This window comes from Chanos chanos, chromosome 3, assembly GCF_902362185.1.
Source record: "Chanos chanos chromosome 3, fChaCha1.1, whole genome shotgun sequence".
In the NCBI taxonomy this organism is placed as follows: domain Eukaryota; kingdom Metazoa; phylum Chordata; class Actinopteri; order Gonorynchiformes; family Chanidae; genus Chanos; species Chanos chanos.
In genome coordinates, this window is record NC_044497.1 from 31,810,774 (window position 1) to 31,834,693 (window position 23,920).

Here is a 23,920-nt window from a genome sequence, read left to right on the forward strand (position 1 = left end):
TTATTTGTGCTTAGCCAGGCAGTGAGCTGGCAGGCTATGGTAAGGAGGAAGGAGAAGAGAGTTGCGGTAAAGCTCTGGACACAGGCCTTGGTAAGTGGAGAACAGCTCCTCGGCCGACGTTTTTTTTTTTTTTTTTTTACAAGCCCTTGATTGATTAATGTTGCTGGTGGGGAATGAGTTCCCAAGAGAGGGTAAGGGATCCTCTCTGATATGCAGCAAATTTTACAAGGAGCAGCGGTGGGCTTGAAAGTGGTGGGAAGAAACGATCCTAGCCAAGAGTTTAAGTGAGAAATCCATCAGGAATGCACTCCTGCTCTTTTTATCCCCCTCCTCTCTTACAGAACAGCTGTTCCTATAACTCTACTGTATTCCTCTCTCTCTCTCTCTCATTGTTTCAACAGAAATACATGGCAGAGAAGCTGTCAAAGCTAACTCAAGTGAGAGGAGAGTTGCTCGCTTATGCTTATGTTAAATAGCTGAGCTTTTTCAAGTCTATTATATGGGAACTGAATAAAAAAATAAATATGTATAAATCATTCACGCAACATTGTATGTGTTACCTCAACCATAAATTTACAGATAAATTGTAGTAAAACTAAAAATAAATCCATAGAGAAAAAGCAGTGAACCTCTTGGCTTACTCAGCTTTAGTAACCCAAACATACAACTTGGATACAAAGCATACCACAGTATCAAGACAAAAAAAGTGAGAAATAAAAACTTTTGGATCTACTTTATGCTCATATAATCTAATTTATGCCCATAGTGGCTTCTGCCTAATCCACATCTTTACATGATACACATCCAAGAAAGATTCCAGATGTATTTACTGTATTTTACAGAAGTTGTTGCTACAAGTCTGTGAAGCATATTTCAAGTCAGAGTTCTGGAGGCCATGCTGAAAGCCAACAGGAGAAACTCTGTGGGATGAGATAATGTTTCTGATAATGTTTCTCTCCAGTGTAGTCATTGAGATGAAGCTGTCAGACAGAAGCCGGACTTGTTTTTGTAGAATAGTTTCAGAGACGAGTCCTTACACAGTTACAAGTAAGATCTCCTCGTCAGGTCTAGTGACACATTTGAGCCTTTCAAACCTCTGTGCACACTGCTGAACTCCTGGACTGTGCTTTTAAGGTGAAAACCACACTCTTTTGCCTCAGCAAGGATCAGTTCCCCGTGGGATCATATGTTTCTTTCCCCATAAAATGATCAGTGTATGCACAGCAATGGAATTCTGGCATGTAGAGTAAGTGAATGTTCATGCAGACCTAAGGCAGGTGCATTTCATGAGCGTTTTTTTTTTTTCTTGAGGGAAAGGGAGCTTCAGGAGGGGCCACAGACTGTCCATTTTTGTAATGTGGTAATTCCCATGGTAAATCACCATTCCCATTTAGTGTTTGTGTTTACTATGACAGAGGAGAACAGTGTGAGTGACGTACCTGCACACGTGCCTCTGTGAGTTTGGTCCTCTGGGCAAGCTCTTCTCTAGTGTAGATGTCTGGGTAATGTGTCCTCTCAAAGGCCTTCTCCAGCTCCTCCAACTGCTCAGCAGTGAAGGTGGTGCGACTTCGCCGTTGTTTCCTCTTCAGAGGCAGGTCCGGTTCCGAATCCACGTCTGAGCCGTCATCAATACGCCCGCCTGCAACACAGAACCAGGCAGAGGAGAACTGAGGAACTATACTTACCACAGACATAGCAGCACAAGTTAAAAATGTTATGAAATGCTAAGATCATGATTGACTTCACATAAGACAAAATCCCCTATACGTAGCTTTCTAATGGCAATATGTGTTATCATGCCAGTTCCAGGCCACTGCAGGGAAGGGGGTGAATATGAGTGCGGATAAGATGGATGACAGGATTGAAATGATATGGCTTCGTGTGGCTTTCAAGCAAATATTATTTCAGTGTGCAGTTATTTATATGAGAGAGAGGCTTTTGTAAATACAATCTTGCATGAGTACACATCCAAACCACCCCTGGGGCCACACTGGAGTGGAGGGGGAAGTTAATCTCTAAGGACCACCTTAGCGATCCATGTAGCACCATTCTTCGAGAATGGCCTTGGGCACTGAGACAAAACTGGCAGTGTATAAATATTTGCAGTATATTATTGTATTCATTTCATTAAATCTCATTCACAATGTACTCTCGCCCCATGTTTAAAATAATGACAGCAGATTATCTGCTACATACAGCTATCCATGTCAATTTCTGATAACAATTCATCGGCATTCGGTGGCTAGTTGAAGGTTCGCTCAATATGTTCGCTCAACTCGTAACAGATACGAACAATGAAGGGAGTGTGGGTGGTAAACCAAGAGGCTCTTTCAATAGATAAGAAATGACTCATTTGCATATTTGTACATATGAAGAATAACATTCAGTTTCACACTGCCCAAATATATCCACATATTCAATTTGATATATGTACATACACAGGTTTCTAGGCTACATATCTAAACAAAATTATGGGCATACGTTTCAATTAATCTTAAAAACAAACAGAGGAGTGCAATCAAGAAACAGAGCAAAGCACTGCAAATGGCAGTCCTGCAGACACAGAGATGATAAGTCTACTTTTCTCTCCATTCTTTAGGTCATATCAGGCCTTTCAGCCAAGCCCCATATACAGCAGAGAGGTCTAAGAGCCCATCTTTATCATTTCATTTGAGTTTATTCCTTATTTCTCTCCAGTTTGGGCAGCACCGGGCTGATCCCTGCAAATCCCTTCGGCAGCATCAGGGGCCCAGCTCTCCAGACACAGGCCTTAATCCAGGCCATGACTTCTCCGCAAATTTAAGCGATTCCACATTAGGGACGCCCGAGCCTTGCCTTCTGATTGGCCGGTGCGGGCGGGTGCTTCCCAGACTGCCCCCTCTGCGCTGTGCTGATTATGGAGCTGTGAGGATCCTGAGCTGCGGCAGCAAGGGGAGAGGCTGCTGGCTGACCTACGGCTCCCAGACTCTTCGACACAACTCTGGACTAACACAGAATCATTACCTCTGCCCACTCTTCTTCCAGAAAGTGGAATGACCGTTAACAATCGTTATTACTTTTCCCACTCTTTGTGAGAGCACTACGTATGTACGTGCCTGCCAGGAGAGTTCAGAGGAAGGGTAGATTAGAGACTTACTGAGCCATCTGCCAGAAACTGCAGGCTGAATGACTGGACTGATTGATACAGTTTAATTAACCTGATATAGGAGCTGAAGCCTCTGACTCCACATGACTTTCCCTGGTCTTCATTGCTCTTCCACCCAAACAGACAGACACAGTATCATAATACAAGCATACTGAGAAATACTTCAGTCGGGGGTACAAGCCATAATAAGGAAAACACAAATCTAAAACCACAGGAAAGGATTGTTTCTACCCACAAACCAACAGGCTCCAAACACAACTGTCACGTTTAATTCCACCAATCTTTCTCTGGCCTTTCTCAAACATAACTGAGATTATGAACAGGTTTCTGTGGCTGACTAAAATGAGAAAAAAAACAGAGCTCCAGGGTGTTTTCAGTGATAGTAAAAGGTAGTTGGTGATGACAGGAACTCTTGTTCACTCCTGCTCTGCTTTTGAGATTGAGCCTCAGGGGACAGGAGAGAGATGAGAATGAGGTTGGTTGTTGTAGGGAAATAAACACTTATACACTTATCCCTGGCTATTGATTCAGAAACAAAACCAGACTAAGAAATCAGAGGAGGTTTTATTTGAATTATGTATAAGTGCTCATTTCCTATTAGGGTGATGACGAGGTATCCACTGTGAGGTATGAAAGGTGCCTCAGATACAGTGGCAGATTCTTTACAGTGTTTGCAATTGCTAACGGCATTGTTCAGAGTCCAGAATAAGGCCTGTTTATTTTTAAACATGTGGTCTGAAAGTGAAGGGGATTCAAATTATGGAGGCTGGGTGACAGATTCGCACTGACACCAGAGAACTGTTCCGTGAGAAGACTTGTTTATATTTGTTTACCAAAATTTTCTAGGACTATGTCACCTTCAACAGCTGTAAATTGCATGTCAAGGGCAATACAGCATTAAGGAAACATGCAGCAATTTTTGAACCTGTGGGTGTGTGTGTGTGTGTGTGTTTATTTGTTTGTTTGTGTGTGTATGTGTGAGTGTGTGTGTGTGTGTGTGTGTTCACATAGGGCATATTTCGGACAAAAAGTTCAAAACACAGGCTCCAAATAAAGCAAAACAATGAGAGACCCATCAAAGTGTGTCCCACTCCAGGCCAGCTCTGTCGTTTAATTAAACAAGGAATTATGGGATTACAGGGAGACTCTCATTACAGACCACTTGAGGAGTCTTCTCGTGGATGTCTTTTTGTCTCCCCAAGCTCACGCTTGAGAATTCTCAACGGATTACATGTGGCTGCAGGACATGAGGCCGCATTAATTAAATCAATTCCTCTGCCTTTCCTTTCAACAAAGATTTCTTTTTCCCAAACTGTCGCTGCTCCATACTTTGGTTAAAAAAGAAAAAAAGAAAAAAAGTATATATATATATATATATATATATATAGGTGTGTGTGTGTGTGTGTGTGTGTGTGTGTGTGTGTGTATATAGGCACACAGATACTTCATATATAAGAAATTCATATATATATTGCACATCCCTCTGATGTTGTTGTTTTTTTGTGAGATTTCAGCAAAGCGATTTGCCGTAAACTTGCCATGACAACACTTGAGGCTAACACAGTGGTCTATAGATCACTTTCCAAAAGCACCTCAGAGTCCTAGGGCCGGCTGCAGCTTTCATTTCAGAGACAGCATGGAATTTATTTGTTCTCTTCAACATGCTGCTGGATTTTAGGAGGGAGGGAGGGGGAGAGATCCAACAATCTCCACCCTTCCTTTGCATCATCAACCCACATGGTTATCTGAGCAGATTTGGCCTGAGTCAGAGATTGGTCCTCTTAACGTTTGTGATCACTGCGTCCCAAGTCGCTTTTTCAAAGGCAGTTCAATAAATAGAAATATAAAGATTAACTTTAAAATAAATAATAAAGTGAGGCCTTAGACAACACAGTGCGCATGGTTGATGAGCATGAGTTGTAGCCATGGTCAGAACAATTACAATGTCATTTTGCTGGCGTATCATAACGCATAAGTAACACCACAGCCAGGCTGTGCAGCAGGAAAAAAAAAAAAAACTAAATAAGTTTGACAGCACTCCCGTATAGACAGGGTCAGCGTCTCTTTCTCTCTCATGCACACAATAATGAAGATAGGATTATGGTAATGAAACAGACGCTGATGCAGATATGCAAGCTAAACCTGAACCTCATCTTTGTCTCCACAAGATCCGACGATTGGCATGCTAGGTCTTATCACGGAAATGTGACCATGGCTAGTTCCCAGATATGCTGAATGTGTTACAGCATAAACAGAACAGAGTAAAACATATGCTGCCTGTGTGCTTTGATTAGACAAGAAAAAAGGAGATTTTGTGATTATCGAGGCTAGGGATCATTCATCATAGAAACACACTGCTTTTGAAAATTATATACGTAGCAAAATATATAAGACTTAAAAGTATAAAAAGACAAATCCATTACGAGTTCATTCCTAAACCATTAATCTCTCTTTGCAATAATAAAGAACATCCAGATTGAATAAAGGGAAAACTGTAATTCTATTTAAAAGTTCAAGGGATGTTGATAAAATGCTCAGGCATTTATCATGAAATTAAAGCTTAATTAAGAATTACTGCAAATGCATTATTCCTTCAACATGTATTCCTCCAGGGTTTACTGCATTGTCAAATACCATCTGTTAGGAAGGAAATGAGGGAAGGAGTATGCAAGAGATCTTCTTAATTGGCAAACTGAGCAGGAGACAATCTTTTTTTTTTCTTTTTCTATTTTTCTTTTTGGCAAGAAAGTCAAATAAATGATACATTCTGCAGTGGTGTATTAAATATTCCCAAAAGACAGCTACTCTGAAAAGAAGCTGAATCTTGTCTTGCTGCATTTTAATGAAATGATTCCATTAATTATTTAGATTGAATGGTTCCAATGGGGCTAACATAAATTGCTGCAGTCATGTCTACAAAAAGGCTGTCAACATATGTTACATATTTCTGATGACTGTTTATGTAGTTGTATGATACAGCTGTATTCGTAAAAACAAAGCCTGATACTGTTACATTAATGCCTCCTATGTACGTACACTTTCAGAGAATTCTCTTTTTTATGCTCATACATATTTTGGAACAATACTGCACTATATACTAATCATGATATTTTACACAGTATGCCAAAGATTCAAAGAATAGTTTTAATGTATGTATACCAAAGGAACATTCTAGCCTTTAATGAGAAAACATGTTATGCCATTTGGAAGTCATAATTTGTGCGTAATAGGGTAATTTTAAAAAAAAAAAAAAAAAAGCATTTGAAGTTGAGCACATGAGCACTTCAAGAATGTTTTTTGTAACACTACGTAAATGTAATTCTAAATGTTTTAGTGTTGTCTTAGCAACTTATAACCAATATACCTTGCAAATGCACAGCCTTAAAGATGGATTTATTATGTAGAAAACATGGATAAAAATTATTATAGCCATGTAATGTATTAACTCACTAAAGAATAGCTTCAAACTGGTGACAGAACAAAAGCTTCATACAAAACTCATTTTCAGAGGAAGTGACCATAACCATCTGAGAGCATGATTAACAGCAGTGCGTGAAGGCGACCGAGGCCAAAGAGGAGTCATGACCACCCATCACAAGCTTTTCTCTTTTGGCTTCACCATCAAGCTCTATCACTTTTGAACCAGCAGATGGGATATCCATCATAGTGGCCACACTTAGACCCCTCTCTCTCTCTCTCTCTCTCTCTCTCTTACTCTCTCTCCCTCTCTCTCTCTCTCTCTCTCTCTGCCTCACTCCCTCTTTCAGTTCCCCTTTCATTCCCTCTGTCCCATCAACCTCTCCTGTAAGGCTTTCTGTATGCTTCTTCAGCCAGCTAAAAAGCCTGGGGTAATAGTAAGCTTCACAGCTGCACATTCCAGAAAGGGCATTGCGCTTAGCACAGTGGCAAACATTTACACATTAGTCTTAATCAGGCCTGGCAGTCTAAACAAAAATTATAATCCAGCAGAAACATAGCATAGCCATTCACACTTCCAATGCAAACTGCTAATTGCCTCATTGGTCCAGCACCCTGTGCTTAGAAAAAACCCAGATTTCTCTTAATTTATCATGTAGCCACATATTCTAACCAAGTACTCTTGCTATTTTAATAAATGTAAAGGTTTACCAAATGGTTTGTTGTTAAATTGTTAAACCATTGTCTTTGTTGGTCAGTTAGAGACAGAGGGAGAGAAAATAGCATTGTTCAGTCAGGCTATCCTGGTCCTATCTCAGACATGCATCTGTTTCAGACCAATCTTGATGGCTTCAGGGCTGGATTTAAACCAACCTGCTGCTCCTGGTGTCTGTGGAGGATCTGAGCCTTAGATACTGATCTTCACATTGTGAGAGCCAGAGAAAGAGTGGCTAGGCCATAGATTCACACTGAGTTTAATTTTGGTAATTTTATACCATCTGTCTTGATGTGTCATCCTGTACGAGAGCAGGTGTGAGCTTACATATAGTCTTTAACAAGCCCAGTAGTAAGTAAAGCAAAAATCATGACAAGACAGAGGAAGTATTGTTTTATGTAACAATAGTGATGCTATTTTGTATCTTTTTAAATAAAATTACTGTTGTACATTACTGAAACCAAAACAAGGTTCACAAATCTCTGTGTTTGTGTATATGTGTGTGTGTGTGTGTGTGTGTGTGTTTGTGTGTGTGTGTTTGTGTGTGTGTGTGTGTGTGTGTGTGTGTTTTCAAATGAGAAGTACAAGAACCAAAATCCAGAGGCAGAGTTGGGTAAACATGAGACAAGAGATTTTTTATTATGTCTGCCCAAACACAACAAAACACGATTAATCTCACAGAATCTCAGGGAATACTTTCTTTCTAACCTGTGTTCACTCTCTTCACTGTGTGGGATAGAAACACATCCTTAAAAAGATGGAGCTGCTTTAGAGAACAGAACAGGCAAGTGAACAAAAAAGGAGGGAAAGAACTACAGTCCCAGGCTCCCACAATAAACAATTAGCCCCCTTTTCTTTCAGTTAAATAGAAAGAAAAGTGTTTTAGACAGACAGAGGGAAAGAGAGGGGGGGGGTTGTGAAGGAGAGGTGATGGGTAATGGCCTTTTAGAGTTCTTGTCATGTGCATGAAGGCTCCAAGGCCCTTTTTGTCTACTGCATCTGTGTGAGTGTGCGCTCACCTTTAACAACAGAGAGACTTGGGGCCTCCCTGTTCTTTCAGGCCCAATAGAAGAAGCACCTTAGGGGGGCATTTAGGCCTGAAAAGAGGCCTGACAACCCTGTGCATCTCTGAGGGGCATCAATAAATGCTGACATATTGACTCTCCGTGCCCAAGACGCCTCTGGAAAGTGCTGCCTGAATATTAATCCATTACGGAGTTGGGGAGAAGGGGGTGGTTTCATATAGGGAGGGGTTCAAGTGAAGATGGATTGGGTCTCTTGGGTTTTGCATGCACTGGAATTCACAAGATAATTCATAGTGAATTGTTAAGGTCGTGGAGTATGATGTAGCCTTGGAAAATTAATCTTTGGCCTAAGATTTTCAAGCATTTTTAGTACAATTGCATGATGCATGCTACGTTTTGCTTGATGTGATCGGAACCATTTTCAAGATCGTCAGTTTTGTGAACATACAATCACCCTAACTGTATGGTAGCGTCTATGGTGTCACTATGGAAACAATCAGTATTGTGGGACATTTTGCTCTTACAGCTGAAGGCCGTTCCATCTGCCGATCTAAGAAAAAAAGACTAATTTCCAGTGGAATTTTCTCTTTGCTTGAGATATTAACAGGAGACACCATTTGGAGAAGTGCTGACTTGACTTAACTAGAAAGTTGAGATCCTGCTAATTCAGTTTTTACCTGCCAGCGCTCTGCAGGCTCATTCTGAAACGCAGGTGTCCGTTTATATAGTCTCATTTTCTCTGTTTTAAGTTCAGCTTTCATTTCCTGGAATAGATATCCTGCTAATTGAGGTCACAGCAATCGAATCATGGAACTTAATCAAATTACGAAAGAAGGGAAGATGGTAAAATCGGCCATTTAAACTTGCATGCCTTAAGCTAATTAAACTGCATGTCGTTCACAAGTCCACAGTCCATGTGCATGAATCTCTTGTCTCAGACGCATCTTACATTTTGTTTAGGAAACATACAGTAGCTTGAAGGTTAAGATGAAATCTTTTCAGTGGTGTTACATTTTTACAAATTAGAAGACAAATATTCCCATTTGTTATTCTCTTCAAATGTTTGTTATACCAACAACTAGAGATTGGAACATTTTGTTAAGATTTCCCTCATTGCTCTATATTAGAAACAATCCAAAATGACTGGATTTTGTGGACGTCACAGCAAAATCAGTTTCAGATGCTCATCATTCTACTTCTTGATTTAATTCATTGCAATTCACTGAAAATGACTTTCCAGTACATTACGTACAAAGCATAACCAGAGTAATACAAAAACTCACAGTAACACTGCAAAAGATATGTCCATCCCCTCCAATACAAACTGTGTGTAAACTGCCATTAAACTAAATTCTTTTGTCAGAGGCATATCTGTGTTATCAAGCCATTGGGTCTTGGCAAACTGTGATTTATTTAATACAAAGTCTTTATCTGCACTTTCGTCAGTGGTGGCGTGGTAGTGTCTTTTCTGGGATAAAACAGTCATAAACAAAAAACTGCTGACTGTCAATTTTACCACACATTCAGCTTACAGAAAATCTTATATATTAATGCTAGCTCTCAGTGGACAGCTTGAGGCTTAAATAAGACTGCCAAAAGTTTTCAAAAGGAGAGCGTAATCTTATTTTCAAAAAAGCAGATTAATAATCACAGACGAAGATTTTTGCCCTCAAAAAAGTGATTTCAGATTGTTGAACCTCTTTAAAGATTATGGTTAAAAGGTGCTTTGAAAGCCACTCGGGTACATTTTCTTAAGGCAGAGGAGAGCTTAGTTCCTCAATACTGTCAAGTCTACAGAACTCTAAAAAGTAACCTGGCAATATAACTGACTAAAAAGGCCAGTTCTATTGTCCCTACAAAACAACTACTAAGAAATTATTTGATTATTCTTATTTATTGGTAAAAAATCACAAGAGCAACCTTCTAATTTCTAATTTCAGTTTCAATGATACAGTTAGGATATGGGAAGGAGAAGGATATGGTACGTCCATTTAAAAGGGGGAAAAAAATAAAAATCAGTGTAAGGGTAGCCTGAGGAGAAACTGACAGTGGATGCATAAATAAGCCCATTAGTTAAAAATGTACGACAAGCCCCTGTTTGAAGCTGAGGAGAGGGAACAGGCAGCCGGCAGCCTCACACAGCTGCCCAGCCCCACTGCTGTTCTCACACTGGCCAATGCATTCACGTTTTCAACTGGTGGAAAAAATCTGAGCAAATTTCTGATTTGTAACACTCTAGGAACATGTTTATTGTCTTTGTGTGGGGGCAAAACACACATATAAATAAAGCTAATGAAGAATGTGGGGTGAAGCTGCTAAGGAGCATAAAATGGGAAATTTTATGGCCATAAGTAGCGTGGGCTGTGGCTGATTTTTAAACCATTGGACCATGGTGTTAACCACTAATCATAGGACTGAAATGGGACAAATGCCTCTGCACTTAATTACTGTTGCACATTACATGGGCCATGGCTCTATTGTTGTATAAACTGGCCAGACATTTGTTTTGTCCATTTCAAAGTTACTTGGGATATTGTACATTGTAATAAAGTCACAATGTGAGGCCAATTAGATCTGGGTTTCTCAGAGGCCAAGAAAGATTATACTTCCAGACAAAAAAAAAAAAAAGAAAAAATTCAGAAATCACTGATAAGCCTATGGTTAGATTTCATGGAAGGGACCACTTTTGTGTTATGTCTTTTTATTGCTGTGAATGGGAGTGTTATTTTTTTCTGACACATCAGCTAATGCCTTAATCAAGCACAGATATTTTAAAACTATATCAAAAAGCAATTGCTTAAATTTTGTGTGAGAATATGTTACATCAGAGAGAAGTAAGTAAAAGTTTTCTCCTGATTGTAAACATTGAGAGAACTACTACTGTCACATAAGAAGAATCCAAAGGATGAAGTTAAAGTCAAACAATAAACAGAGATTCTGCTAAAAAGGAATTCATCACAAGAGCCATCAATTTTTTTGTTAATAAACACAACGCACTTTGTTTATCTGTGCTGTGCAGACAACAAATGAATTTAGGTAGTTCCTCCCTGTGAAAGTCAATGTGATTTCCATTTCTCATATGAATATTTGTGAGCGTAGGCTGATAGCTGACCACTGAATCACACCCTACCACACTAGATTCAAACATCTACAGCCTAAGAGTGAGAACTTTAGCATGAAACACAATGTCATGGTTTAGCTGAGCTCTTCATAGCAAAAGGTGACCTGCCCATCGTTCCAAAAACGAATGTATTGCAGTATTAACATTTTTAATTTCTGACAATGTCAGAAAAAGTGGAAAACACACACATTCACAGATTCACACAGATTCATACAGACTCACAGACACACTTGCGCGCGCACGCACACACACACACACACACAAAACATGTGGAATTTCAACAAGGAAACAAGGCTGAAATCATTACAGTTATATATAAGGTGGTCAAAGAGAAAGACAAAAACTTCCAGCAAAGCTGTGTGTGTTGGGTAAACAAACACAATATTCATTCTGCTTTCTTTTGTTTTTGTTTAAGAGGTCCTCATCCTGCCTAATAGCCACCTCACAGTGTAATCTGCCTCTAATCTAGCCCCTCTGTTGCTCAGGGTCCTTTTGTGCCTTGTTTTTGCCTGCCTTACATTGCTCTAGTTAACGCTCTCCTTTTGGAATATCTAATGGCAGCACCTGCCAAAAGGGACTCGGTTACCATGCATGCAGGCATTCCTCCCCGTCTTGGATCATCCCTCCTTTAATTCATTCCTTTAAAAGAGCTGAAGTGTGGGTGAAAGAGGTCACGAATCACAGACCCCATTATTCCACTCTGAAACGTGGCTGTATAGAAGCGACTCTAAGTTTAGGACAAGTCCGTAACCCATTATAATTATCCCTAACCATCTGAATGTGCTGTTGATACACCAGAGAGAGACATTGTCACATGTTAAGTAATATTTTTGAATGGCTGCAGCAAACATCATTTCAGTAGCAGGACAGCATCATGTATTATGTTGCACAAACTATAATTTATTACTATAAAAGTTATAAAGTTGACATCACGTGTGAATTATGTGGCTATCTGGTTTTTATTGTTTGTTTTGTTTGTTTTGTTTGTTTGTTTTGGTTTGGGTTGGGTTTTTTGTCAGTTGATTTTTTTTAAAATGTTTCTTTTGATGGAGATACATTTATCATTTAAATTTACTACGAATTTATTGAGAACTGTAGGCTTGACTTTTTTTTTTTTTTTTTACTAAGGCCATCACGAAGATATGCAAATCCAATGGCTCACATTAAGACAACATCTAGACATTACAAAAAAGCCAATTCCAGGTCACTCACTTGGAAAACACTCTGTTTTAAGCTTTAAAAGAGGGTAAACCTTTTCTTTTGCCCCTCGATTACCATATTTCTCTCAGACCCCTGACACCTGCTGCCCGCTGTGGGCGTACACTACACAGGACTTTTACTTCAAACAGTCTGAGGAGTGGGAGCTGCGGTAGTGATTGTGGAAGAGAGGAGCCAGATTGAACCCCTCCTACCGCAGATGTACATTAATGCAGAAAAAATACTGATCTGTGCAGCCGAAGAAAAGCCTTTCCTTTTTAACATGCTGTTGTCTAGCTTGATCGTGTCAGTTTGAGGGAGCCTATTCAAAGGTATTCATGCATCTGCCTTTGAGGAACAACGGCAGCTAGTTTATAAACTGTCTCCCTGGTTGCCTAAAGGCTTTAGTTCCTATTGTTTTGTTCCTCTTAATAAACTTTGGAGGAGTTCATCAACTTGCCTGAATGGCCAAAGCAGTGCGGCCAGAGACACAAAAAATAACAGACGGTTCCTCACTCCCCTTTTTGGTCCTTTCTTTTGAATTGACTGCATTCTAAATGAGAGAGGTCTATCATACAACAGAGTGATTTTAGGTCATAAACAAGAGCATTCCACTAAAATCACAGAGGAATAATGGAAGTGTGTTGACTTTTCAATTAAGCTTCTCTAAAATGAAAAGGATTTTAGAAATAAATCCGTTTCCATTTGAATTTAACAGCACACCACTTTGGCATATATGGATGGGCCATGAAGTAAAACTTTGCTCTTGAATATAAATTATTTATTTACTCTATTATATGGCTTTTATTAATTTCTTGCCAAATTCCAAAGCTGACATGCATTTTTGCCCAAATTCAAAAAATATTATGGGGTACAAACAGCTAACAACAGCCAACGTTTAAGCTGATATGTGCCATATGTTTTCTGTCTTCTCCACCCCTCTTCAAATGAGTTACAGAAAATTAAAGAAAATTAAATTAAAACATTCAATGACCTTTCATCTGTGATATGCCCAACATTCCACATCTGCCTCATTACTAAGAAAAAAAAAACAAGATGCCACAATTGCTTGAAAATCATAGCTTGTGTCATTTTCATTATATCAGATAATGTCATAGTTAGCCAAAAATAAATAAATAAATAAATAAAAACTGAAAAGAATGTATGGAATTGGTGTCAAATTATTGTCATTCTATTCGTACATAAGTCCATGATTTTCTGCGAATTGCTGGGGAAAAAATAGGAAAAAAAGAAAAGAAAATACAACCACCCAACACTGAGATGTGTTCTGGTTTCTCAAATTATTAGTTTTTAATTTCAAAAATGAAGTATTTGGGGGGGGGGGGCACTTCATGCTTCTAATGGTCTACCTTGCATTCCATCCTTACATTCCATTTAATTTCAGTTTTAAGACTAAACAGAGTAATCAATCACATGAAAAAATTGTTACCCAGAATGTTTATATATGTGTACAGCATGCCCATATGTATGTACTTATGTGTGTGTATGCACCTATAACTCTGCACTGAGTCCCACAAGGGTTTGAATACGAGTTTCATGACATGATCATGGTATTGCAGAGGGACAATTATTTTGTTATCCTGCAGTTATTATTGAAGCAGGTTGAAAGTGGTTTAGGTGCCTTTTCCATCTTAGGCTGTCTCTCCTCTGGCTGCCCAGATGAATTACCAGGGAGACCAAAATGAGCTGGATTTACTGAGGGTATCTGGACCCCGGGAGACCCTGTCAAATCCCTACAGAGCAATGTCTAATAAACCAGTCATGCATAAAATATCATCTTAACTGAATGGAGAGGAAGCAAAAGGAGCACCCTTGTCTGGAAAACAAAATTATATGCAGGTTTCACCACTTTATGCTTTGAAGGAACTCATTTTTCCGTGTCTAAAAATTTTTTTAACAGGGGAGGTGTGATGTTAACGTCATCAATATGAAGGGTCTAATTTGGCCCTATTATGCTACACATGGGGAGCATCATGTAAGCTATACATCAAAACATTCCTGTAGACACCTTGATCTACTAATTTAAACACAAATATGCAATCTATATCATCCCACCTGCATTTTTATGAGACAGAAAATCATTTTTCCTCATTACATGCTTTATTACTCCATACAATTTTACAATTGTTACAGTTTATTTTATGAGCTTACTCCTCTCGTGTAATAACATTTACAAACTGTCTGTATTAATGAGTGATAAATGTATTTTAAATAAAAGCAAATATGGACATGGAAAGCTGTCTTGAGTGGATATTTTTATAAGTCTTTTTAAGCATAAATGTCTGAGAATCTGTAAATCAAGAAAATTCTTTGGCCATAGACTGTTTCATACGTAAAAGGTGTATTACAAGACATCTACGCAAACACTATTTTCATTTATATTCACAGAAGTGCCAATCCTAAACCGTAACATCCTAAACCATATTTATATCACCTCGTATAAAACAAAATAATAGTCTGGCTAATATGATCCTATTAGGTGCATGTACAGTCTGCATAGATGGGTTAGTAGGCCTTGCAGAAAAAAGCAAAATGCATGCACGTCTACTTATTTTCGATTTGTTCATTTGCCTGTTATAGTCAAATCATAATAACAATAATAATAATAATTTGTCGGTGGCAAAGGTACGAAAATTCATGGATTTACAAAATATCTTTTTTTTTTTGGCACGATTTGTTCTACGCGGGGATATCGTCTTCGAGTTTATGACTGCCCTCAGCCCTGTTTCGCCGATTCCTGCTTTGTGTAATGATTCCCTTTTGTTAGTTGATCAGCCTCCCATTGGGTCCCCAGACAAGATTCTTGGCATTTGTCGGCAAAAATGAAAGCGGGATTAAGGAATGGCTACTGAGCACTCCATGGCAAAGGAGTGGGCTGCAATTCTCCCATTCAAAACCCGTTTCCACTTTGGTTCCTCCTTTTTTAGTATATTTGTATTCCCAAAGAGACCATTATTGCGGTTAGAAAACGGCACGAACATTAAGGCAAAATCAACAAGTACGGAATGATTGACTCTGTAGTGGAGGTACGATATTCGATGTCTTTTTAAAAAATGTCCTCCGAAACAAAAAATAAAATAGGAAATGTCAGACAGTTTTCCGTGCAAGTTTACTAAGTATGTGACATTAAATGGATGGTATTGGTCAAGTTGCCAAATGTCTCTACGCTCTACGTTGTGCCAAAAGGTTAAGCGCATAGTTAAATACGACCTGTGTGCATTTTGTCAACATGCATTGCTGGTATTTGTAGAAAGGTTAAACAGCAGAAACGCTTCGTGTCGAAATCTTAGCTGAACATCATCAGCGTCATTCTTTACCTCCAGGTGAAATAGACATCCAAGTCTTCATTTGAGGTCACCAAGAGTTCTGTGAGCTTCCAATTTTATGGGGCAACACACAACACTGAAATGACCGGGAGTCGAGGCATCAAAAACACTTTTGTGACACCACATAGGAAGCCCGGGGGCCAATACTTTTATTGGTGTCAGCAGGAGTTTTCCCTTGTCGTTTGTTCGTTTTGTTCCTCAGATGCAAGAGGATACCTCCCACCCTGTTGCACCGTGCCAGTCTAAATGAATGACATGGATTTTTGACGTGGTCCATCTCAAGAAACGATCGCTAAAAATATCCAAACAACCTAAAATAGAGGAACAATGTCCGACACTATACATGTGCATTATATAGTTATGCGAGTATGTTCAGAGGTAAATTGAAAGCTTAAACACTTTGAGGTTTGATTCGACTTTGACGGGTATGCGAGGGGGTTCTTTAAAGTTATTGAGCAGGAAGGGATTATGTGCTTACTTTTATATATGAAGAAATAAAATCCCCATGTCTTCTACAGTAGACTTTTGAATTCCACTAAGTAGCCCGAAAAAGGAGATTGCCCCTTTAAAAACCCACCGGAGATCCAAAAACCATTCGCGTTAAGTGCACTGAGATAGGGCCTGTCCCACATGGCAAGAAATACTTTAATTAATAGACAGGCAAGCTTGAAAGCAGCACTGGCAGTCTGTAATATGATGAACTCCCATTGTCGTGGTGTCACCACAAATGTTTCTGATAAGCAAAAGCACCCAAGGATCAAAGACTATAAGCCTCTCAATTTCCTCTAGCCGCTTCCACTTCTCCTCACCTAGTTTCTATTTTTTTCCCTCCTTTTCCCTTAAAACATCCGACACACACGCTCACACGCACAAAAATCATCTTCATGCTAACTGTATGGTCCTCATGGTTCGTTAAATAACAGGTTAGCATAATTGTGTATTAATATTCTCTGTACCAACAATGCTAAATTAACAAATATCCCGATGAACTGTCATGTGTACAGAGCACTGTCTAACTTGACATGACGAATTCCGTTCGCACTGATTGAAAAATAAAACGTATTTGCCAAAATTTACGGCTCATGTCAAGGGGCATATTTAACAAAATTATTTTGGAAAGGAATTAATACTGCCCCAAAACTATTTGAGACAGAGAGGGGAAAAATCTGACATTTCTCAAGTAACCTACTGCAAAATCTGCTCAAAAGCATTTCATGTCCTTTACTTGATAAATTGATATGCTATAATTCTCCTCCTTGAAAGCTGGAATTTGAGCAATAAAGTCTTTTAAATTTTGAATCATAGCCGTTTGTTACGGAGTTGGCTAATTTGATTTGTTCCACGGATTACATCACTTAGGTTATCTGGTATTGGTACAGAGGAGTTCTCCTTTGTATGGATGGTTTTACTGTCGACGAACATTTTGGACAATTACACGAACTTTTAGGACAATTGCATTTCTTCAGGAAAATAGGACGCTTTCGTGAGGATATCTCAAAATGGTTGTATTATTATTATTATTATTATTATTATTATTATTATTATTATTATTATTATTGTTGCTGTTGTTGTTGTTATTATTATTATTAGCATCATCATTGTTGTGGTTGTTGTTGTTGTTTTTATTATTATTATAACTGTAATATGATATTATCAGATGTTGTAGTGTAGAAGTGCAAGTTGCCTATTTTGTCTACATATTTTGTAAATAGAAAAAAGAAGGAAAAAGAAAAAGAAATCTTCCAATGTAAATTCCAGTCAAATGTGTGAGAGGCATCGAAGAGGAAAGAGGAGGTTAATCCTGGTTTAATACACTGATGCACAGTGCAGGACCGAGGCTCCAATGATTGTGTTATCTCTTCCCAACATTTGGGTCTCCCTCAATTTCAACACCGCCAAATAGCTGCAAGAAAGTGCAGATGGAGTGACTCCCGAAGCCTGAGGAAAAATGTTATTAATAGCTAAATAACTTCCCCATACTTTCACTAAAGCTCTCTCTCTCTCACCATTCCAGAAGGATTTGTTTGAAGTGGTCTCTCAACTCATCCTGTTGTCCTTGTTCTTTCAATGAAGCTTATTTCAGATTGCTAAATATAACTTTCACATCTCACCAATATCTGAGAAACTGCAGCATGGCTATCAGTGAAGTGACAAGCATCTCTCCATTTTGACCAGATTGTTCATTTCCTGCACTTATTGTTCCCATTAAAGAAACCAGTGCTATAGTAAAATCTAGAACGTATACAAATTTCCTGCCACTAATAAATTGAAATTATTCATAGTCCTCAATGATTCTGTTGTTATTACATGATTAATATTTAGTTTAGGTTAGGTCTCATTTGTCTTGGTCATGTATGTGATTTTGTGTCATTAAAATGAATACACACAATACCACAGTGTTTGAAGCCATAGGATAAATGACACCACAATATCTCTCAAATGGCCCCGATTATTTCCTGTGATCCCACTCACAATGCTCACAAATCCCATCTGGCCTTTGTTTGATTAGACAGAGAACCTCAGGTAATCCACCGATTTGCTGAAGTGTCCATTGCCACTTTGCACCTAAAATACATCCTGAAATGGCAGGTATATGGTTTAATCAAAGCCATAATTTCTCCATCCCTGCATACTGTTTTCTGGATTCTGAGATGCAGTGTTTTACCAGTCTACACAAACACACACACACACGCAATACAGAAATACTAGGAAAAAATGCATGCAGATGTCCAACAAACTTTTCTTCAAAAAGTAGCAATATAGATCAGTAGGTGTAATAACCATGGCAATAACACTTACGCCTCTATCGTAAAATCAGATGGTTGTTTTCAAATGGTGAAGTGCTAGTGTCTTTTATTAGTTCCAGAGTTTAACAGTGGAAACAACAGAGACCAATCTTAATTCCAAAATCTGGTGACTTAACCAAAATAAAGGGATATCCTGTTAAGTGAGGATCTATCAGAGAGGGACTGCACTAGACTGGATAGACAGGTAGATAGTCAAGTAGATAGATAGATAGATAGATAGATAGATAGATAGATAGATAGATAGATAGATAGATAGATAGATAGATAGATAGATAGATAGATAGATAGATGGCATTGGATACCATGCCATCATTTTGGCAAGGCAACAAATTACAGTAAAACTGAACAATTTCCTTTGCCTTTCAAAACCACATAATATGCACAACAGCTGTTACTCTGTGTATCTCAAACCTGGAAATGAATGTATCATTGCTGTAATAATCTGTCTGTGAAATTTTGCCAATAAATTGTGTCTGTAGCTTAAAATAGTTGGTATGAATCTCTTTACTATTTCGCTTGGTATTTCATATCTGTTAAAACAATCACAAAATAGAATAAAATAAAATAAAATAAAATCAATCAAATAAATCCAGCAACTCCCAAAGAAACCTAAAATTATCATGAATTTGTGCCCGAGGCTAACCAGAGAGCCGTTTAGAGATGAAAGTGAAGAAAATAAAAGACTCAATTTAATCTGCTTTAAAACCCTTCAACATAACGTTTGTGCTTCAGACTCAGAGAGTGAGGACTGATTGGGGATAAATACATTTTTTACCATGCCTGCGAGCTATTACACTTCTCTCCAACACTGCCACCCATTCAACAGACACCGTTTTCATTACTAGCTCTAATAAGTCTTAACATTTTTAAATGGCAAGCGGATGATCGAATGAAACGAGCGCAAAGAAGAATCTTTTTAAGAATTAAAAAGGAGTTGTTTAGTATCCTCCCTTCAATATACTACCATGTAAACTAAACATGTGGGTAGAGTTTTGACAGAATTGCGAGATATTTGCGTATGAATTTGGGGACTGTTTTAAGAAAACGCTAAAGCATTCGGTCGGAAATGGCGTTCGTTTTTCATCGTTCGAACACAGACTCACAGTCGTCTTTTAAAGTGATCTAGAGCTGACTCCGACATTTGTAATCGTGGTGTGCTATTTCCTATATCCATAACCCAAATGCTCCAGTTCCTGCTGGCCTCTAGATTGTGTTAGTCTTTGCGCAGGCCTTGATCTCAATGGCTGTCATTAGTAGTTGGTAGTTGTTAGATGTGTGCGTGTGTGTGTGTGTGTGTGTGTGTGTGTGTGTGTGTGTGTGTAAAGGGGAGGGGGGGTATGTTTACTTACAGCAAGAGAACACAAATTCCGTTAAACAAACAAAATGATCGTCTTGCGTCCATATTTTACGGAGACCTTTACCAAATATAGGCCTCGGACATTTGAAAAAGAAAGATCAGCGAGTTTACAGAGATAATAAACAGAACTACGAAAATATATTACAAATGTCCTCTTTACGCCAATATTTTTTTAAATCCTTAAGAAACGACAGAGCAGTGACAAATGCCATTGCAGCTTATGCATTAATAATAACAATAATCTCGAAAAATAAACTGATCCCCAAAACCCCAAACACTAACTCAAAACGTCAGTTACGGGGCACAATAGTCATTCAGAAATGAGCAGTAGGCATTTCCAAACAAGAAAGAAACACTTTGCACCCTCCAATTCTTATTCTATTCCAACAGACGATTCTATAATATTACAAAACTATCTACCAGCGGGGCGTATTGAATAATTCATCTCCCTTTAGTTCCCTTCTTGGTCCTTTGTTCAAAGTTTTTTTTTTCCTCCTTTACGGGTTTTTGAATGTGAAAAGACAGGCCCATTCCTCTTTTCGCTGCCCTGCTTTTTTGAGTTTTGCCTTTGTACCTCAGAACCTCTTTGCTTTAGAAGCATTCAGCAGCACAGAGGTCCTTAGTACTGAAGTTCATCTTCAAGTTTGAAGAAAGGCTGTCTCGGCAGAGAAAAGCTTTTGTCCAGACATTTAAACCGTAAATACAAAACATTTGATCGTTTTATTTGGTATAATCTGCTTCCACAAAAATCAATCTTATGTGAGAAAAAATGTAAAAAAAAAAAAAAAAAAAGTAAGCCAAACCTATACCTTCTTGTATAATGTTCTAAAACGTATGTCATTCCAATTCATACTGAGCAATAACATGAGACTGCCAAAGGTGTATGTCAGACGTCGTATACCATCGTAAACCTGTCTACGGTAACTGATACTGATTGTCACAACGGTCATCTGTCAGCTGCCGTACAGAGGAGCATGTTGTGCAAATGAGTTCAGGCTCAAATAGGCTACCTTCCGACAAGACCAATATAAATAATGAAGTAAACGAGCCGATGAGCACACCATCTAACAGAAAACTTTCGTTAGAGGCATTTTTCTTCAACGATCAAATACTTTGGTTTCCGTGAACACAAAATGACCATCCACTAATAATATGTTAATAGTGCCAAACAATTTTTCATTGACATTGCAGTTCTGATAAAAAAGTATATGCCCATTTATTTACCTTTGTCCCCCAGTATGCCGTCGATACTGTGTTTTGTTTTCTTCTCCCCGCCTTCATCCTTTTTATCACCATCGTCCTCATCGTCCTTTTTGCCAAAACGAGCTCTAAGAACCCGACTAATGGAACTCACTGGAAAAGGCAAGACAAACGCGCAAAAGTAAACAAGCATGTACTATTGTCCCAGGAAATTATTATCAATTAATTATTTGCATATAATATATCGCCACCATTTTATTATTATCAACCTTATAAGTAAACGTATTTCAAATCAAAACCTCTCACTCTCTCTCTCTCTTAGTCTGGGATGAAATATTTCTTAAATATGGTCGTGATAGAAAAGGGGGTTGCTTACCAGATGAGGCCTCACCTGAGGGAACTGTGCTTCTGTCACACACCCCGTCCTTCAGTAATTTGTCCCGAATTTCCCAGCTGAACATACCGGGGTTCTCGCGTTTGTATTCCTCAATTCTTTTTTCCACATCAGGTGTTGCTACTTGCTTTTGAGTTCAAATTATCCCACCCAAAAGCAAATAGACATGAAGGAGGTAAAGATGGGCATGGAGAGCAGGCGAGTGAAAAAAAGATGAGAAAAACAGGTAACTTTTACTGCAATATGATCAATAAGGCAACGAAGAAAGTTCACGGAAGCATAATTCTACTTTGACCAGTTAGTGCGATACCGTGCGACAATTTATTTTTAAATTTTTCATTTAGCCAAAGTGTGATGTTAGTGTTAGAACAAAAATTAGAAACATCATTTTCAATAAAAATAATAATGATAACAGCAACAACAACAACAATAATAATAATAGTAATAATAATAATAAAAATAATAATAATAATAATAATAATAATAACAACAACAACAATAATAATTGTCAGATTTGGTTATTTTCACCGTAAATTTCTTATGCATCCCTCACCCTGGGTTTACTTCCTCCTATTGCTCCGGGACGGATGGAACCGGTCTCTTGGTACCGGCAGAGAATTTTGGACACGCAGCCATGGGACACCCGTAGCTGTCTGGAGATCACACAAGGACGGATGCCGTGGTGGGCCATCTCTACTATTTTATGACGGATATGATTTGGCAGTGGCCTGCCATTGATGAATACACCACCAAGCTGATTTACCCGACCTTGGCCCAAAGGAGTTGACACTGTGTGGAATTGAAACATGACTGGTATTCAAGGCTAAAAAAAACTTAAACGACACAAAAAAAAATGAATGAAAGAACCTCAGATCTACAAATATTAAATCCGCCTCAAAGAAATATTCAGAATGGACATTTGTGGTAATAATAATAATAATAATAATAATAACAATAATAATAATTATTATTATTATAATAACTCACCGTTTTATCAAACATTTTCAGCATACTAATTATTTCAAATGTTTCAAAAAGCGTTTCCTAATAAGCTTTAATTTGACCACCGTGTTAGTTCGTTGCAATAGATTCAAAACGTTGAAGACTTATTCTTGGAAAAAAAAAATGAAAAAAAATTCACTTTATGTAATAATAATAGAAGTATCAGCCATTTAAATTTTCAAGTGTCATTTAATGCATGTGCAATTTCATATATTGATATATTCATATATGAAACGTCGTTTTGTAGCCTATAACGCAAGCTCGCGGGGAGATTTTCGCAGAAATTTGTCATTAAAGAGACAGTCCTTGAGTGGCCCACTCGGCTCTGAAGAGGCTCTCAAGATTACGTTTTCTGACATTATTATTCACAGTCATGCTGAACAAATATTGATGTAATCCTTTGATGTGTCGCTTTGCAGTGCATTTTACTTTCATTTGTACCACTTGAACACCTCAACAAATCCCGGTTCTTTAGTAACATGTAGGCTTAGTACTAGGGAGTTTTATTAGAACCACTTAAGCACGATCCCTGTCTACCCAACAAATGAGTATCTATAAATGCAAATAGTCTGCTAGTAAATTTTATTCATGTCTCCTGTGTGCCTCTCTCCTCTAAACCAAACAACCTACAACTCACTAAATACAATTGTTTTATTGCAGTCTCTCTTGAAAGACGTAAAACGCATTATTAGTGTATATCATTTTAAAATAATCGAAATTATAATGGTTGATTGTAATAATTGTAGATGTTTTTTTCACAAACGTCACAATTTAAACATTCAAACTGACCCACCTTCCAGAGGAAATCCAGTGCGAGGATAGTTCTGGCCAGGCGCTGGTCGCATCATTCGTGGTACTGTTCCTGGTAAAGATGACATTCTAGTTTAAATCAGGCACAATGGGGCCGAATTTTCAAAATGCGAAAAGTGGTCCAGACTTGTTGAAGAATTTTGTTCTGCAAACGAGAGGTCCTCTTTTCAAAAAAAGGGAAAATACAAATAATCATCCAACCAAGTGGATAGGAAGAAGTTAAACCTCAGAAAATCATACAAAGATAGCCTATATACTTCTGTCGTTGTTCGGATGGGACATGAGCAAAATAAGTACTCAGAACAGGATGCAGCGCGCGCCGTAGGGAGGGGGTACTCCAAACCCTCTCAAGTGGACAAAGGTTACTTAATTCTTTGCAGTGT

The 23,920-nt window shown here is 38.4% G+C and overlaps 1 protein-coding gene across 2 annotated transcripts in view; it reads right to left on the bottom strand.

The window, feature by feature from the left end:
• Positions 1 to 23,605, bottom strand: part of LOC115806356 (paired box protein Pax-7) — a 46,997-nt gene extending 23,392 nt beyond the window's left edge. Inside the window, exons 1-5 of one of the 2 annotated variants that reach the window (XM_030767031.1) lie at positions 23,521 to 23,605; positions 22,279 to 22,514; positions 21,723 to 21,852; positions 21,356 to 21,484; positions 1,440 to 1,639 (exon numbers count right to left, since the gene is read on the bottom strand). In XM_030767031.1, coding sequence (XP_030622891.1) covers positions 1,440 to 1,639; positions 21,356 to 21,484; positions 21,723 to 21,852; positions 22,279 to 22,514; positions 23,521 to 23,605 — 780 coding nt within the window. Of the gene's footprint in view, positions 1 to 1,439; positions 1,640 to 21,355; positions 21,485 to 21,707; positions 21,853 to 22,278; positions 22,515 to 23,520 lie in introns of both variants that reach the window. The other variant, XM_030767029.1, reaches the window with a different exon arrangement.
• Positions 23,606 to 23,920: the final 315 nt, after the last annotated feature.